The sequence below is a fragment of the Ursus arctos genome, unplaced genomic scaffold (assembly GCF_023065955.2).
Source record: "Ursus arctos isolate Adak ecotype North America unplaced genomic scaffold, UrsArc2.0 scaffold_24, whole genome shotgun sequence".
Lineage (NCBI taxonomy): Eukaryota > Metazoa > Chordata > Mammalia > Carnivora > Ursidae > Ursus > Ursus arctos.
This window is the reverse complement of record NW_026622919.1, coordinates 28,538,785-28,556,388: the sequence shown is the minus strand read 5'-3', so window position 1 is coordinate 28,556,388 and position 17,604 is coordinate 28,538,785. Positions and strand designations below refer to the sequence as shown.

The following is a 17,604-nucleotide window of genomic DNA, read 5'->3' as shown; positions in this document are numbered from 1 at the left end:
GACAAATCATACACCGTTGCTCACCTGCTAAAAATTCAGTGCCAACCCATGCCTCCTGGATCAAATACATAGTCCATAGTATGAAATACCTTTTTTTTATTATTTTTTTTTACCTGCCTCAACAATACTTTCTTCTCTGCTACAGTCTTCCTCCCTCCTGTTTTGTTTACCTAGTTAACTCCTACTAATTTCAAAGAATCAATTTCCCTCATACTTCCTCCAATCTGTGCTCCTGATCCTATCTCTTATTACGCTCTATCATAAGGGCCTGCTTATCTTCAGTAAAGAAGTAAGAAGTTACTGCATAAGAAGCTGCTTGAGGACAGGAACTGTGTTTCTTATCTGAATTTATGGTGCTTAACATGCGCTCAGAACGAATGATGAGGCATTTCGGGGAGGAAGAAGCAGAGGTAAGGGAGGATGTACAACAGGTACAGGGCACGTTCAGAGAGCGCTGAAATCTTACCACCTGTGCCCCAGCAGGTGGATGGTGTTTCTCAGACCTAGAATCCAATGCTCAGCCTTTAGCTGAATAAATCTCCCAGATCCACCACTCTCTGCCCAGCTCTTGAGTGTTGGACAGGCAGCTGATTTGTTTCTTCTTCCTGGATGCTCTTTCTTGCACTGGCTTACCCCACTGCCCTCGTCCATCTAGATCAGTCTTCCCCACCCCTATCCTATGCAAACTCAACCATGGAAAGTAGTATCATGTCTTAGATAGAGTCTGTCCGAGGGCTGGCCCTTAGGAGGATCAAGTAAGATGGGGGGGGGTGTCTAAAAGTTTCTCCTACATCACAGAATAACATTTCCAAAGTGTGTTTTTAGTAACTTTTATGAAAGAAGATAATTCACTGGTTGAGTAAGTTTGAGATATACTAGGTTAAACAGAGCTAAACAGGTTTCTTTACTGCAGGATTTCCCTAAGCCTTAACTATATTAACATGTGCTATGGCTTTCCAGCAGTATGCAGTATTATTCAAACTAACATGCCCCTGTTAGCACACATGGGACGAGTATTCCACAGGGCGCAATTTGGGAACTATCACAAAAATGCACTTACTTTATTGGCTGTTGATGACAATATCTGAAATTGTTGGACTTAGTACAAATGGGCAGTTACACTGTCAGTGGTGATTTGGTTTGTTTTTGACCCTGTATCCCAAATTCTATGCATATCCCCCAATACAAATTGCTCAAATCCTCCGTTTAAATATTAAAATTCATCTTTCTATGGAAGATCACTGTTAGTTTCATGATGGGGTAAACAAATTTAAGTTGTTTTAAGAATCAAGGTGAATCTTCGTCATTTCAAAAGCGCAGAGTGTGGCTAAGCGGTACAAAGAATCATTATTCTCTTGACAGTAATCCACATTACTATTATCTCTTTAAAATGGTTTATGGTTTAATGGAATTTCTTATTATGGAGGCTAAACTTACTAAAGCATTGGATTCTGCACAGGTTAACTTCATTTCAAGGTCTTGGGGGCGGGGGTAGGGAAAGCTGGAAGTCTGCCTAAATTGAAAGTGGTTTTAAAGAAATACTAATGAGTGTAACATAAGAGGGCCAGGATGCCGCGGCAAGGTGAAATGAGGACACATCATTCTGTACAAAGCACCTGTTTAAAACTAAAAGGAAAAACTTGATGAGACAAAATCTTGGTATATTTACTTTGATGTTTACCAGAACATTTATAATATCTTAGTCCAAAGAAGAGACTTTAAATTATTATAAATCCTCCCTCCCCAACAATGTCCCCTAATTAGGGAGTGTGGGAAGGAAGGCAAACAGGAGCAAGCACCTCAGGGACAAGTTCAGGTGCATGCTTTCCTAGTAGACTTTTTGAAAAATAATGTTCTTAAGCTTAAACTATGAAAACTGCCTAGATATGGACAATCCATTAAATTTATAATGTAAACTAAGCAAAAACAAAATGTCTAAGGAAAAAATGTAGCTATTCACTCTGAAAAATGACTATTAGAAAGTTCCACTAGAAGGTCATCCTTGCCAGGAAACTTCATTAAGCGCTTTTTTAAAATCAACAAATCTACATCCGATCTTTTCCCAAATACAAAAGTAACACCATAAAATATTAATTGATTAAGCTTGTTCACAATATACTTCTTGATATCTGTTTAGAAAACACACACCCAGAACACCAAATGTGCAATTACAACAGCTACTTAACTAGGAAAAAACAAAAACAAAAACAAAACGACCAACAAAGGTATAAGGTTTCTATGCTTCAAGTACATATTTCACACCTAGGTCTTTTGTACGAACAAAAACCAAAGCTGCTAAAACTCAGGTAGTGCATGTGAAGTGCCTGGCAAAAAGTAGATATTCGATAAGTGATCATGGCTAGTTTTTAGGGTTTTTTTTTGTTTTTGACAATTAGAACTTTGTGATTATTGTAAGAAATACTTGGAATTCTTCCTATGATGCTGGAACAGGGCCATCTGTGTGTATACCATTTAATTTTATGTCCTGGTGAACATTGTGCCTAAAGAGCTTTGACATAATCGGTATGATGAGATAATCCCAGCTTTACTGGCTTGGAGAACATTCTAGTATTAGAGATATTTCCTCTCTGATTTGTGTGCTTGGTAGCTCAACTGAGAAGAGAGAATAAATCAGCCCTATTGACTCTGTTTAATTAATAAAGACCCCATGGTTCATAAAGTGAGATGCTCCTACTTAGTATGAAAAATTTAGAGGTCTGGAGAATAAATGAGGCTGACTATGGAATGTAAAAATCTTCCATTTGAACATACACTACCTCTGGCAAATGTTCCTGCAGAGAGTGCATCTGACCTGATTTGGGGAGCAATCAACAGCAGTTCAGATATTATTTGAAAATCTAAAAAGCATAATACTACTTGCCTCTGAGTGATTGCCAAATCTGTTGTTGGGAAACAGTAATATTCGATCTAGGAAGAGGATGGTGTTGTGTTTTTTTCTTTGTAATATTAGTAAATTGAAAGACATATTTTAGGGCTTATAAAAAAAAAAGCCCTAAGAGAACATGCTTTATTTTATTGGCAAAGAAATGTAAGTGAATTATTTAAATCCCATTATAATTACCCTCCTTATGTTTCTTACCTCCTAGCATGCAAAACGCTTTCTTTCAAAATAAAAATTTAGGACAGCCTTTAAGAGAAAAGTGGTTTAAAGACAAAAAGTGCACTAGCTTTGAAGAAATTCATTCTTAATAATGGTCTGTGATGATGAAAGAGGTTCTTCTGTTAAATTCCATTGTAAATGGCACTATTTATATATCATTGTGAGTTTAGCAAGATTGCATATATAACTTTATCATGTTTAAGGTAAGGTTGCAAAATAATGTGACTAAGTAATTAACTTGCAATGTCCTTTTTTTGGGGAGGGGTGGGGGGTAATCCTATGCATATAATATTCATATGAACAAGAAAATAAAGACAAGTAATATATGTTAATTCAATCTTTTCCTGGCATCAGTATCTTGGAATTACTGGAAAAATTTACAACTGGCCATAAACTGCAAGTAGTAATAACAATAAAAGATTAATACGTATAAAAGAATTCCAACTGAAAACAAATTTAAAGGTAAGAACAGGAAGTGAACCACGTCAATAAAATTATTAAAAAGTCACCAAACCTTGGTGAGGGAGCACGTAATCTTCCCAGACACTGGTTATGAGAATGACTGGGAATTAGTAATATGAAGAATTTATTCCAAAACACATTTAAGAGAAAATTACAAGCTGTTTGTTACCACTGACATATAAGGAGCTCCCTCTTACATAATTTTGGAAATACATCCCTAAAATCAAAAGGATATTTTTCAGTAATTAACTCTGTAAATATCACAAAACAGTTCCCGTATTTTGTAATTAAACATTTGGAAATGCAGTGGGGCTCTGACCAAATATTAGCAGGATCCCATCCAAATCCTTATGGTCTTCAAGACAAATTTCTTTTCACTACATATTTATGGTGATTTATATAAAAAGTACATATCTTTTGAAAACTGAAAAATTTGATTAATTAAAAAACCTTTACATCTCAGGTATCACATTATTTTAAGAATCTAAAGCTATATAGTAATATATTACTTATGCATAATATTGGAAAAAATTGCTGTCATTAGACTTGTAAAAGATGAACACAAAAAAGAAAATTCCTGATAAAAATATGAAAAATATAAATTACATCCTTTAAATTATAAACACAGGTTTAGATTGCTGTCGATTACTGTACAGAACCAAAACATCCCAGGTCCAGAGCTGACACAAAGAAACCGTTCTACAGTCACAGATCACAGCTTCGGGCAACTCTTAAAAATTGATGCTGTTTTTCATTGTGGTAGGATTAAAGAATACAGAAGGCCTCAAAGAACATGTCCCACTGGTACTTATATACACTGGACTATTAGATATTAATCAGCACAGAATTTTCAAGTTGGTGTATTTGTACATTCTCATGTACCCTTTGGCGGTGCCCGCCAAACTTTATGTTCTCCCTTCCGTATCACAGAGTTGTTACTAGGAGGTAGCTGTCCAGACAGAGACTACCTGTCTCAGCTATCCTTATGTGAGCATGTGGCTAGTTCCTGCCAGTGGAAGGTGAGAGAATTGATGCTTATCTCTTGTGGGCTGGAGTTTTTTAAGAAACTGGAGTGCCTTCTCTACTCTTACTCCTCATCCGCTAACTGAAGGCTGAGGACTCTGAGGGCTTAGGGGATGCGGAGCCATGAGCTAGGAGGAGCTGGGGTACCAAAGTCACCAGTCAAAGAAAAGAAAAGCCATTCATCAACCAGGAAGCTCTGCACTGACTATAGGTATGTGAGCATTAAGCCACTGAAAGGTGGTGGTTTGTTACAGCAGTTAATGTCATTCTAAATCATCATCAAGAAAGACAGTATTTCAAGATGAAGCCATGACTGTTACTTCCCCAGTAAATACAACTTCTCCAAACTAAGAGGCTGGCTTTCTAAAATACAGAAGACAGGCAATACATATATATTTTCATGCTATGGGTCAATAATCAAAAGACTGTCAGAATATAGATTAATGAAAACTAAATTTAATTAGAAACAACTTTGCTAGACCACCGCCAGTTCCCATCTTAAATTCTCGCTTATGAATACAGGTGCATTAAATATAGAAGATACTTTAATTTGTAATGTTCAGATGTTTCACTTTTTTATCCAATAAAATAAGTTTAATAAACATTTGATTAAGCACATTTTTCTTAATTACCAAATTTGAAACCTTAAAAAAACTAAAATGATTTGAAACAAAATTCCAACTAATTTTATACTTATTCTAATATTATTTTTACACCAAAGTTAAGTGGACTACACTAAAAATGTAAGAATATGAATGTACATATTTTATCAGAGAAGAATTGAACATTCTAAAATCACAAAACTGGATGGGACTCTGAGAGGTTCCCTCCCCCACCATCTCTATAGTCTTGACATGTTCTATCCAAGTATTACCAACTCCATAATGCATAAGTACAAAAGCCACTTGAGAGTGAGTGCTATAAAGTAGAAACTTCTAATTATAGTAAAAAATTATGGGGTAAACACCAAACATGCCATCCACCTTTAGAGTTCTCTCATCAACTCTACAATACTATTTCTAGTGGTGCCATCTTGGACTTGTGAATCAATGGACTTAACTGTCTTTTAGAACCTTAGTTTATTTTGAAGAAGAGAAAAAGTTATACTTATCATCCTCATGTTATATATGAGGAAACTAATACCGAGAGAGGTAAAATAACTTATTTCAGGTCATAAAACTCTTGTTAGAGCCTGGATCTGGACTCAAATCTGACTTCTGAGAATTTAGCCATTCTGTTAAACTCCTCTCTGAGGCTCTGTTATCTGGGTGGGTTTCAACAACAATCTGGAGGGTGATTCTGGGATGGGGCAAATGATCACTTTTCTAAAAGGGCTCTTCAGTCTTACAAAATGAGGTAATTTAGGATGGGTTGACTGATCACAGATTATATTGTCTAAAGCATTTTTTAAAGCACTTGCCACAAAACTCATATTTTTATTAACTAGGAATAAAAAGTACTGGCATGAAGCCCGTTTCCCCAGAAGTCTTACACTTTTCACATCATGAAAATGAATTCTTAATATGTCTGTCTTTTTGCCCACCAGGCTGTTAACTTCTGAAGGGCAGAGCATTCTACACGTCTTTACAATCTCGGTGTCAGGCTCACAGAAAATGAGGGTCAATAAATGTATCATGCATGGATCCACCACACTTTTCACTGGTATTATTATTATACCACAAGTAAAAAATGCTCAAAAGTGGTAGACTAGCTTATTTATGATTGAGGATCAGATAAAACTACTTCAGATGTGATAATGCAGTAGCCTCACTCTAAGTGATTCAGAAATATGCATAAAGAGACTCAACTTTATCAGGAAAGAATTCAATTGATTTAAACAGCCTAAAAGTTGCCAAATAACCAGGACTACTAACCCTCTTCACCAATATTCTAATATCCAAGTAACCTGAAAAGGTCTGCTCATAAATTTGGTGGTAGATAATAACTGAACCACTATGATAATCCAAACAATTCCAAATAAACTAGAGTTTATTTGCTAAATAGCCAGAGTTATATGTAAACTTATTCAAATCCCAGGATTTAAGTTATAATTGTTTACATCGAACAAGTACTATTGTTAGCTAAACAAATCTTGTGTTAACTGGTAGAGTATAAAATGCTACCAAAGATAAATAAACATGATGGTAAGGGATGGCTAAGAGCTCACGCTACCCCTCAATTCTCTCACCATTACTGAAGTGATTTTACTACCCTGGAATTTTCACCCTCTGATAGAACTCAGGATGCAGCGAAAGCCAAGTTTCTAGGCATCCAGCACCCAACAAAAGGATGCAGATTTTTCATAAAGGGGCCTGGTTAAAGCTGATGCTAAGTAACAAAGTTCGGGTAAGATCTAAGAAGACCCTCTAGCCCCCTCATTGTCCTAGATCATTCATTTGATATGCATGTTTAGGTATGTGGCAGCTGATCAGACTTGACATTGGATAAGCATTTTGTATCTTACAATGTTTTTGATACGGATTTCCCAATTTGCTTTTCATACAAAGCTCATAAACCTAACTTGTCTCTACAAGTTTTACAACTGAAGAAACCAAGGCGAAGGGTGTCCGAGTACCCTTAGTTCACACAGTAGCAGAACCAGGGCTTAGATGCAGACCAGGGTTACTATTCTTTTGTACAGACTAGGCAGACCTGGTTTGAAATCCCAGATGGCCCATGTACTAACTGGGTTACTGTGTGTCTCTGGGAAAGTTACTTAAACTTCGAGTCTCAGTTTCCTAATCTAGAAAACATGTAACACCTGCCTCAATATTGTTAAGAGATAACATGTATAAATCCTCTAGTTCCATGCTTGACAATTGTAGGTCCAAGTCATAACCCTTACCCTCTCCCACCACTGACTCCCTGTATTAGTTTTCTATTGGTGCAGTAACAAATTGCCACATAAAATTAAGTGGCTTTAAACAACTCAAATTCACTGGCTTACAGTTCTGTAGCTCAGAAGTCCGATATGGCTCTCGCTGGGTTAAAATCAAGGTGTTGACAAGGCTACGTTCCTTTCTGGAGGCTCTAGGGGAGATTTTATTTCCTTGCTTTTCCAGCTTAAAGGCCACCCACATTCTGTGGTTCATGGCCCCCATCTTCAAAGCTAGAAACATAGCCTGTCTCTGCTTCCACTGTAATATCTCTTTCTCTGACCCTCTTCTTCTGCCTCCCTCTTCCAGTGTTAAGGACTCATGTGATTAGACTGGACCCACCTGGATAATCCAGGATGATCTCTCTATTTTAAGACCAGCTGATTAGCAGTCTTAATTCCACATGCAACCTTCACGCCCCTTTACCATGTAACCTAATGTATTCAAATGTTGTGGAGATTAACATGAAGACATCATTGGGGGGGGGGTGTCGTTTTTCTCCTTGCCACACTCCCCCTCCCCTTAGCTGCTTCATCTACTAAAGACTAGGGCACAAGGGAAAAGGCACTGATTTGGATTAATTCTTGCAAATGTGCCTAAAACTTGGTAGATGTATAGGAAAAAAATATACTGCACTGTAATGGAGATTATTAGATAAAGAAAAAGGAGCTGGAAAATTTATGGAAAGTAGTTTAAGAAAGAAGCAACTGTTGTGAACTGAATTATGCCCCTACCCCATCCAATTCATATACTGAAGCCCTAACCCATAATGTAGGCTATACTGGGAGATAGGGCCTTTGGGGAGATAAAGTTAGATGAGGTCATGGAGGTGAGGCCCTGGGTCCAATGGGACGGATGCCCTTGTAAGCAGAGAAAGAGACACCAGAGCTCGATCTCTCTGCGCACACACGGAGAAGAGGCCATGTGAGGACACAGTGAGAAGGTCAACATTCTAGGAAGAAAGGCCTTACCAGAAACCAATCCTGATGGCATCTTGACCTTGGACTTCTGGCCTCCAGAACTATAAAAAAATACATTTCTGCTCTTTAAGCCACACAGGCTTGGCAGTCCTAGCAGACTAACACAGCAACCGAATTTGGAAGGGAAAGTGTTTGACAAAAAAGTATTTGTCAATTAATTTAAATAAAGTGTCCTGGAGACAGAGAGAATTCCACATCTGGCTAAATAAAATTATAACCCCAGAAAGGTGATGAATTTCCCAAATACTTCTTGCAATCCCAGAGGATTTGCTTCTAGTATTCCAATAAAATGCTAAAAAACATGCTTTATGCCTCAGTCATACCTGTCATTGGTTAAATGGCGGGGGGGGGGGGGGAAGAGTTTGATGCTGGCTGTCTAGATCTGGATGTTTTATTCATTTCAGTGGGCTTTGCCATTCTGAATAACCTAAGCCAGCTGGCTGGCCTTTTGCTTAAATGACAGTTGCTCATACAGCACTTCGTACGCTACACCCCTTCGTAGGTATTTATAGAAAATCCAGAGCTAGCTGTCTCAGGCTCCTGAGCAATGCAACCTCTCGGCTCCTGTCACAGGGCTTATGACTGGCCAGATAGCAGCATAAGTGCAGGTTTTGGCTAGTGGTTTCTATTTGCAGCTGTGCAAATGTTGTCATTTACAGCCCCTCCACTGTCCAATAGCAGTACTATAAAATGAAGGAGGGGAGGGAAAACTAACCTCTGTTCAAGGCTCACCAGGTGCCAGGTATTTTGCCAGGGGCTTTACCCCTCCCCCCCTTATTTTATTCAATTCTCAAAACAAGCCTAGGAGATATAAACTACTATCCTTCTTTCTGAATGAGAAAAGGGGGTACAGACAATTGAAAACCATATCAATTATACCCAAGGTCACACTCATAAGTGGTGCGTAAACACTAGAACCCAGGTCTGTCTGACATTATGAGTCCATATTTTTTTTTTCCTCACCAATTGCTTTCCCAAATTGGCAATGACAGTCTTCATGCATTTGATAAATATTTATTTAGTCCCTACACACACCAGGCACTGTACTAGTTACTGAATATTCTAAGCCAGCTGTCAAACAGATGGTTACATCCAAACCAGTGGTTTTAATACAATTTATTCATAACTAAGAAGTGTTTGGAGACAAAATATTTCCTCCTTCAAGCCATCTTTTGATTTCTTCATTACAGTCTCATGAAGAATGAAACGCTCAGGATTCTTATGCACATAGAGGACAGTGAGGAGCTTACATGCACTCTCCTGATCTAAGCTGAAGTTAGGTGCATAGAAATTGCCTTGATGCCTCATCAAGTGAGCCTTAGACTCGTCTGTGAATGGATATTTCTTAACTCACCCAAAATGAATCAAAGCAGCCAAATTAATGAGGTCTTCAGAAGGACGGCTCCTGACAGTGTCCACTAAAGTGCAGCTAAACTAGTCTGCCAAGGATTTAGGAAAAGTCAAAAGTAGCGGCTTATTATTCCCAATCCAGAAACCATCCGTTCCTCTCCACCCTCCCCTCCAATCTCCCTAATTTGTAATTACATTAGAATTACCCAGCATAGGCTCTGCTTGTAAAATAAAGTTAGGGGGTAAGAAAACATAACCTCCAATTTTTCTCTTTTGTGTTTTCTATTTTGTAAATGAGAGGACACAGTGTAACTTAAGCCTTTAATTAATACAGTAGGCTGACAATGGCAAAGTCTTATTCAAATATAGGTTATGATCCACATTCTTTCCTACCTGGGAACAACCTAATAGGATGTCCTACCTTAAGTCAATGAAGACAATCATTTAGGGTCATTAATTTCTCTGACTGGAGAGAAATGAAGAAAGCCATGCCTACCAGAAATCAGTTATCTTTTAGAGTCATTAAGGCAAAGCTTTTAAAAAAAACTATCTTACAAGAGCTTCTTTGGGTGGCTTGTCATTGTTTATTTCATTATTTCAACCTACTCTTTGTAATACTACTGCTCATCTTGGCAGAGTTTCTGCATTAGCAAAATGCTCTAGAAGACCAAAGATTGCAAAGATATGGCATGTGTCCCCTATTCCTCTTCCCCTCTGCACCCACAGCAGACACCTAATTGATCAGACATCACTGAGGATGAACATGGCCTCAGTATACTTCACAAAACCACGCCTGAGACAGTGAGTTGAAATCTATTTGCCTTCCCTGCTCTAGACTGAAACTTTTGTTTTATTCAGAAATTGCAGAAGTCCTAGGTTCTACTGATAGGCATTTATAATGTTGTAAGTATACTTCTTCCTATGTAATGGAGACAAAGTTTTCATTAAGATGAGGAGAGATCTCACATTAAAGGTGTATCAACACAAATGAACACATGGAGAATTACAAGTTTAAGTAACTTTTAAAAACAAATGATTAAACCTGGAAAATTCACTAATCACTATACACAGTATTGTATATGTATGTATATATATGTATATACATATATATATATACTATATATATATATGTAGAATATATATATATGTAAATAAATACATGTTTTACATATATTGTGAAATAGCACTGTGGTAGTCATCCTCTAAGACAGGTCCCAGTGATCCTCACCTTCTGGCATTCATACTCTTCTACACTATACCAGGGTTGGTCTGTGTGACCAATAGCATATGGCAGGAGTGATGGTATATCACTCACTTTTGAGATTGGTTATAAAGACATTGTAGCTTTTGTCTTCATATTTCTCTTGCTCTCACTCTTTCTCTTGTCTCTGGTTTTGGGAAAGCCCAATGTCTTGTTGTGTGCAGCCCTATGGAGAAGGGTCCATGTTTTGGTGAGGAACTGAAGCCTCCTGCCAACAGCCAGACGTGTGAGCTTGGAACAAACATACCAGCCCCACTAAGGCACTCTTCAGTCCCTAGCCTTGGCTAATAGCTTGATCACAACTTTATGGGAAACCCAGACAGAAAGAGCCAGAATGATCCAGTAAAACCACACCTGGATTCTTGACCCCCTGGGTGAGAAAATGTTTACTGTTTTAAGCTGCAAAATTTGGGAGAAATTTATCATGCGGCAATGGGATCAATTCAATCACAGTGAATCTGAATTTTTCAACAGAAAAAGAAAAGAACACAATGAAAGCCATGTGGCAGTAATGTCTAATTTGTAAAAATTTAGTTTTACTATCAAACATAACTCTCATAATAATTTTGTTAAATTTTGTAACACATTTTACAGTAGAATCATATCAAAGGACTACTATAAATCTATAACAGTATACAACTTTCAAAGGGAAGCAACTGGGTGGGAAAATGGTTAAGTTAATCAGGTAATTTCATCACTGCACCATCAAGATAGCTGACGTTTGTCGTTAAATTTAAGAATGCTGCAACTCTCTAAGGAGAAAATATGAAAGTTTTCCCTTGAATGCACTGGTAGTGCATATATATAGCACACAAGTGAAGCAAGCCCTGTCTATATGCATATCACATACACATATTGCTATATACACACACATACATATACAGACAAACACGTTTGTTAGTTCTGTGAAACGCTGGCTCTAGCAATGCCAACATTTTGATTAAATTGTTTATAGCAGATAAAATGTTTTCTTCTCTTGCATCAGAACTTAAGTAGATGACTACAAAGTATTAAGAGGTGTGCAATGGACATGTGCAGGAATATTCAATGAGGACTATATTTGTCTGGGCATTCTGGGGACAGCACTGACAGTTATTCCTTTGCCCGAGGCTTGGCTTTCATCAGATGGAACAATTCAATTTCCAGGAAGACAGTGACATGTGTCAATTTCAGGGAAGAAATTATATGTATACAGACCATCATCTCCTCTGGTGCCCTGGAAGGGCAATTTCAACCTGTTCTTTTTAAGTAAAGGTGAGAGAGGCAATGACCTGAGTTCATTACTTGCTATTTCCTGCCTCCAAAGTACATTTACCTGGTAAATGAACTACTCCTGCCTCAAAAGCTAAGGCTATCCAGGCTGAAAATTTCAGCTGGGGTAAATGGGAGGACGAAGATGGAAAAATAAGACAAACAAGCTACATAGTTCCAAGAAGGACACACAATGGATGCTTGAGTATGCAGCCATTACAGATGTGGCAACATTGCCTATCTGAACCCAGGAGCTAAGAGGCAGGAAGTTACCCCCACCAGAATGTTAAGAGTGAGGGGAGGGAGTGAGGAGGGCTAAACTCGGCTGGAAGTGTGTACTTTGGGTCGGGTGATATGACAGGCTTTTCACATACATAAGCTCATTCATTCTGGACAAGAACCCTATGAAGTGCTAATATTCTTTCCATTCTGTAAATATGGAGAATTAAAGCTCAGAGAGCTTAATCAACATGCCTAAGGTCATTCAGCTATCCTAGGGAGACACCAGGATTTGGACCCAAGTTTCTCCAAATCTAAAGCTCAGGTTCTTCTTTCCCCTCCATCAGATGGCTTTCCTATAATCAGCTCCACCTCACCAGAACTCCTACACTTGACTCACACAAGCCCCTGTAGGCCCACACCCAAGAGCTATTTACAAGCAATTCAAATTAGTTTTATGATCTGTCACCCTGTTCTCCTCAGGTGGGAAACTGGGGAAGAGGGTGAGGTGTGTAAAAGATAAAAAAGGAGAATGGGGATAAGGGGATGGCCAGGCACACTGAAAGCCACAAGAGATGACAGCTGGGTCCCAAGTTTATATAGCTTACCATGCCCCTGCAGAACTCTATTATGCATAAGATTGACATTCATAAAGACTTTGTTCAGTGGCCTCATTGTAAGAAGGCAGGGAAGTATGTAACACTTATTTAAGTAAAACTTTGATGAAGAAGGTTGTGCTAAAATAAAAGTTGGTGCCTGAATGGGGTTAACTTCTAGCAGAAAAACCTAACTCGGGCAAGCAGTCTGTTCCTCCACAAGGCTGAGTAAAAGAAGCACTGGTACAGTGTTAGCTTTTCTTATCTTTACTATTTGGCCTTTCTAGTCTCCAGGAGATAACTAATTTTTCTTAGAACCAAGTTTCTATTCTGCTATTTAAAAATGGATAATTATGCTAAGTGAAGTAAGTCAAGCAGAGAAAGACAATTATCATATGGTTTCACTCATACATGGCACATAAGCAACAGCACGGACGACCATAGGGGAAGGGGGAGAAATCTGAAGGGGGAGAAACCAGAGAGGGAGATGAACCATGACAGACTATGGACCCCAGGAAACAGACTGGGGATTTCAGAGGGGAGTGGGGTGGAGGGAGGGGGTAACAGGGTGATGGGTATTAAGGAGGGCACATGTTGTGATGAGCACTGGGTGTTATACGTAAGGAATCACTGAACACTACATCAAAAACTAATGACGTACTATACAGTGGCTAACTGAACATAATACAAAAAATAAGAATAAAAAAATTTTAAAAAATGGATAAAGTATGGAGCTCTCCCTACATCAAAATTTGTTTAAAATATCTTTCTTGTCACATGGAAACATACTACATTAAATAAGGAGGTGGAGGTGGTAAAGCATGGGTTGTGTGTGTGTGTGTGTGTGTGTGTGTGTGTGTGTGTGTTGGGGGCTGGCTTTACGTACCTTGGCTCTGCTGTATGGCCTTGACAAAGTTAGCCTCTTTTCCACAAAGTTTCTCCAGCTGTAATGGTGACACAATGATCCCCATCATTGCCCTTTGAGCAACAAATCTATCTTATCATCTCTTTTCTGCTTTCTTTATAAGTCAAGATGAAGGTCCAGGAAGAGAATTGATGGGCTTCCAAAAGACAGGTTTAAGGAATATACTTAGGTTTAGGTTTAAGGGATATATTTTCTATGCTAGAATAGACTACATTTATGTAGTGTCTGTTTCTGGTCCTTCCACAGGACTGTGAGTTAGACCTCAGGGCAAATGGCTTGTTTATTCTTTCTCTTCTCTCCCCTCCTTGGATGCTATTCTTCCTCATGAGGAGCACAGCCCAAGACTATTGCTCTTGTCTGCTAGACACAGCGGCTTAAGCCAGCTGGATACCAGGCAGTGGGAAACACTCACCCTTTGACTGGCCATCTCTTGCTCCCTCCTTGTCTTTGGTGATCAGTGATTGTGCCCTTGGTATCCTTTCTTCCCATGGCACTAGTTAGGCGACTGACACTCAGCTTTGGGTTAGGATATACTAACAGCTGGCTGAGGCTAAGGAGTCCCCACAGGGTCCAGACTCATTTACTGGTATTTTTCAAAGGCCTCTGAACCAGAACCCCAGTAAATAATTGAATGCTAGTTTGCTTTCCTTTGATTAGGCATTTCTTTTGGGGACTTTCTAGGAGACAGGCATGGCTAAAGGCAGGATGCAACTCACCACCATCGTAATACCACCCTAATAAGAGCCAAGCGGTGTCCATATTACACACTGCTGGGAGAATTAAATGATACAACGCATAGAAAAATACACCTCACACGTGTCTGGTTACTGAGCATCAGGTTGTGCTCAATAAATGCTCATTTTCGGGGTGCCTGGGTGGCTCAGTCCGTTAAGGGTCTGGCTCTTGATTTCAGCTTAGATCATGAACTCGGGGTCATGACATTGAGCCCTGCATCAGGCTCGGCATTCAGTGGGGAGTCTGCTTGAGATTCTTTCCCTCTGCCCCTCCCCTTGCTCATGTGCTCTCTCTCTCAAAATAATAAATAAATAAATAAATAAATAAAATATTTTGAAAAAAATAAATGCTCATCTCCGCTACATCTTTTCCTTTAATCATTACAAAGTTAATATGAGGAAAAAACCCAATGAAAATGTGAATGTGGTTTTTCATTTTCCTGCCATCTCTACAGCATCATGATTCAAATCTTCCAGGAATTCAACAAGGTTAACCCAGCATATTAGGGCACAACTTTCTTTCCAGAAGAGACATGATTCTGGAAGTGAACAGTATGGTGCTAAATGTAATCCGTGCATGGGATTCCTGGGTCCTCTATTCCAAAAGTCCCTTTCTCTATACATTATAAACTATGTCTTTGTTTTATTACTTTTTGCTAGAGACCACAAGAAAAAAATACATCACAAAAACACTTTGCCAGGTTTATCCCTAGTTTTTTCTCTTAAATCTTTTAAAATATGAAGCTTTTGAATTCTCACGGTTTTCAATGGTCATATGATTTTTCATGTTTCTCTCCGCCCCCCCAACCATTATGGGCTTCTCCATATTGTGAATTAATGATGATTATGCGCAAAGTTTCAAATTTCTATGCTAAAGCTTAACATTTAACAACTCTATGAAGTAGGCAATACTTCCCTTATTTTATGATGAGAAAACTGAGGTGAAGAGGGATATAGGAACCCGTGTAAAGTGACAGAGCTTGGGAATCCAGAATTTGGATACTGCTTTGAAAAATACTTGTACACCTGAAAGGACATCAAGGATGTATCTCCTCTTTCCTCTCCAAATGTATAATAAGAATACATTGCTAGAAAGGACACCAAAAGGAGTCTTTTAGGTCTCAAGAGTCTTTGGGATTCCCATTTGTGTTCTCATAATGTCAACTCCAACATGAAAGGAGCTGCCCAGAACAGAGTGGAAGTAGATCAGTCTACTTTGTCCAGGGTAAAACTAACCAGTTCAGCAGCTAGAATATCTATTACTATTGAGGCTCTCAAAGATGGGTCTCTATCATTGACAGTCCAGTATAGTAGAATCCTGGAGTCGAAAGACTTTGATTCTATTCTGGTTTGGTAATTTAGTAGCTGTGGATTTTTGGGTAACTGCTGTAAGCTCTTATGTTCTTCATCCATAAAACAGCGAAAATAAGGCATACATACCTCAAAAGGTGTTCTGAGAATCCACTGAGATATGGTTTGTTCATATTATGCCTTGTTTATCTTGTTAGTTATTCACTGTCTTTCTTCACTATTATATAAATTCCATGACATCAGAGAACTAGTCTGTATATTTTACTACTGAATCTCCAAGGCATGGAACATTGCCTGGCACATAGCAAATGCTCAAAATACATTTGCAGAATGAATGAACTATGTATACTATAAAGCATTAAAAATGCTGATTATTATTAGTAATATTATATTAAGAAGTGTTAAGACATACAAAGTCAATTTTTTCCATTAGATACTAACTTCTCTTAAGTATTAATACTTTAAGCCAGAAGTGAATTCAGGCAGCCAACATTTAAGTTCAAATTATGATCTTGTTCCAACTTTTTGCTGTTTCCCTTGAAATAATTACTAGTTTTTCCCCCCTAAACGACATCTGATATTAGCATTTAAATCACATGAAATGAAAATGGTGAGGCTTCATTTCTTGTTACTAATTTTTGTAACCTCCAAGAGGGTTTCTTGGTTTTGCTGATTATTCTGCAACTTCCAGGTTCTCTCCAGATGTGAAGGAAATTGCTTACTTGGTTGAGATGCTTGTACTTACTTGATGAAGTACTTGATTCCATCTGCTGTGTAAGCTTCCTCCCACCCATAAGGTAGATCTAGAGTGAAGGGAAACCAAAAATACATTTAATAAGATGATAAAGATAACTTTATTTCCTGGATGCACACTTCTCACATCTTTACAATTATTTGAGTACATTTCTTGTACAAAATAATTTTCTCGAAAGAAGGAATTAAAACAATTCAGATGAGCTTTCAGATTCAGCATCTTTGGAACACAATAAATAAGTCTCGAACAGTTAACAATCTGCTTTAGTTGCATTAACTGGATTATGACTTGTCATTTACATGGGGTGAGCATTTTTGTCAGCAGGATTCAAGCAAAAATTTTTGGTGCAGGGGATGGTTTTTGCCTGAAGGCAGAAGGATGGACAAGATGGCCCCTGCTTGTCTATTCTGGCTCAAAGTTTCCTTAATTGGCTCCCTTTACAATCGTTCGCTCAGCTCTAGAGGGAATTGGTGCACGAGTGCCAGATCAGCAGGGGCTTGAAAGTAGCTTCTGGACAAGACCAAATTCCTTGTGAAGCCTGAAAGTTTAGCAAAGTGATTTACAACAGATTGTGGTATTTTATTTTGTTAATTAAGAATTTTGTGCACTAAACATAAACGGCCAAACAATTTGCTAAACTTAGCTTTCATTTCTGTAATGGGATTGAGAGTAGTGAGTGAGCTATAAAGAAATGCAGATTGAAGAAAGCAAGAAATTATTTGGCCATATTTCTGTAAATGA

The 17,604-nt window shown here is 38.3% G+C and overlaps 1 protein-coding gene across 8 annotated transcripts in view; it reads right to left on the bottom strand.

Annotated features, from left to right (window-relative positions):
• Nucleotides 1–17,604, bottom strand: part of STXBP4 (syntaxin binding protein 4) — a 228,627-nt gene that overhangs the window by 66,445 nt on the left and 144,578 nt on the right. For 4 of the 8 annotated variants that reach the window (XM_057317694.1, XM_057317693.1, XM_044389319.3 and 1 more), the window contains one exon: nucleotides 16,855–16,912. In XM_057317694.1, the coding sequence (XP_057173677.1) occupies nucleotides 16,855–16,912 (58 nt within the window). Of the gene's footprint in view, nucleotides 1–10,990; nucleotides 14,084–16,854; nucleotides 16,913–17,604 lie in introns of those variants that run through there. The other 4 variants (XM_044389317.3, XM_044389316.3, XM_044389318.3 and 1 more) reach the window with 2 other exon arrangements.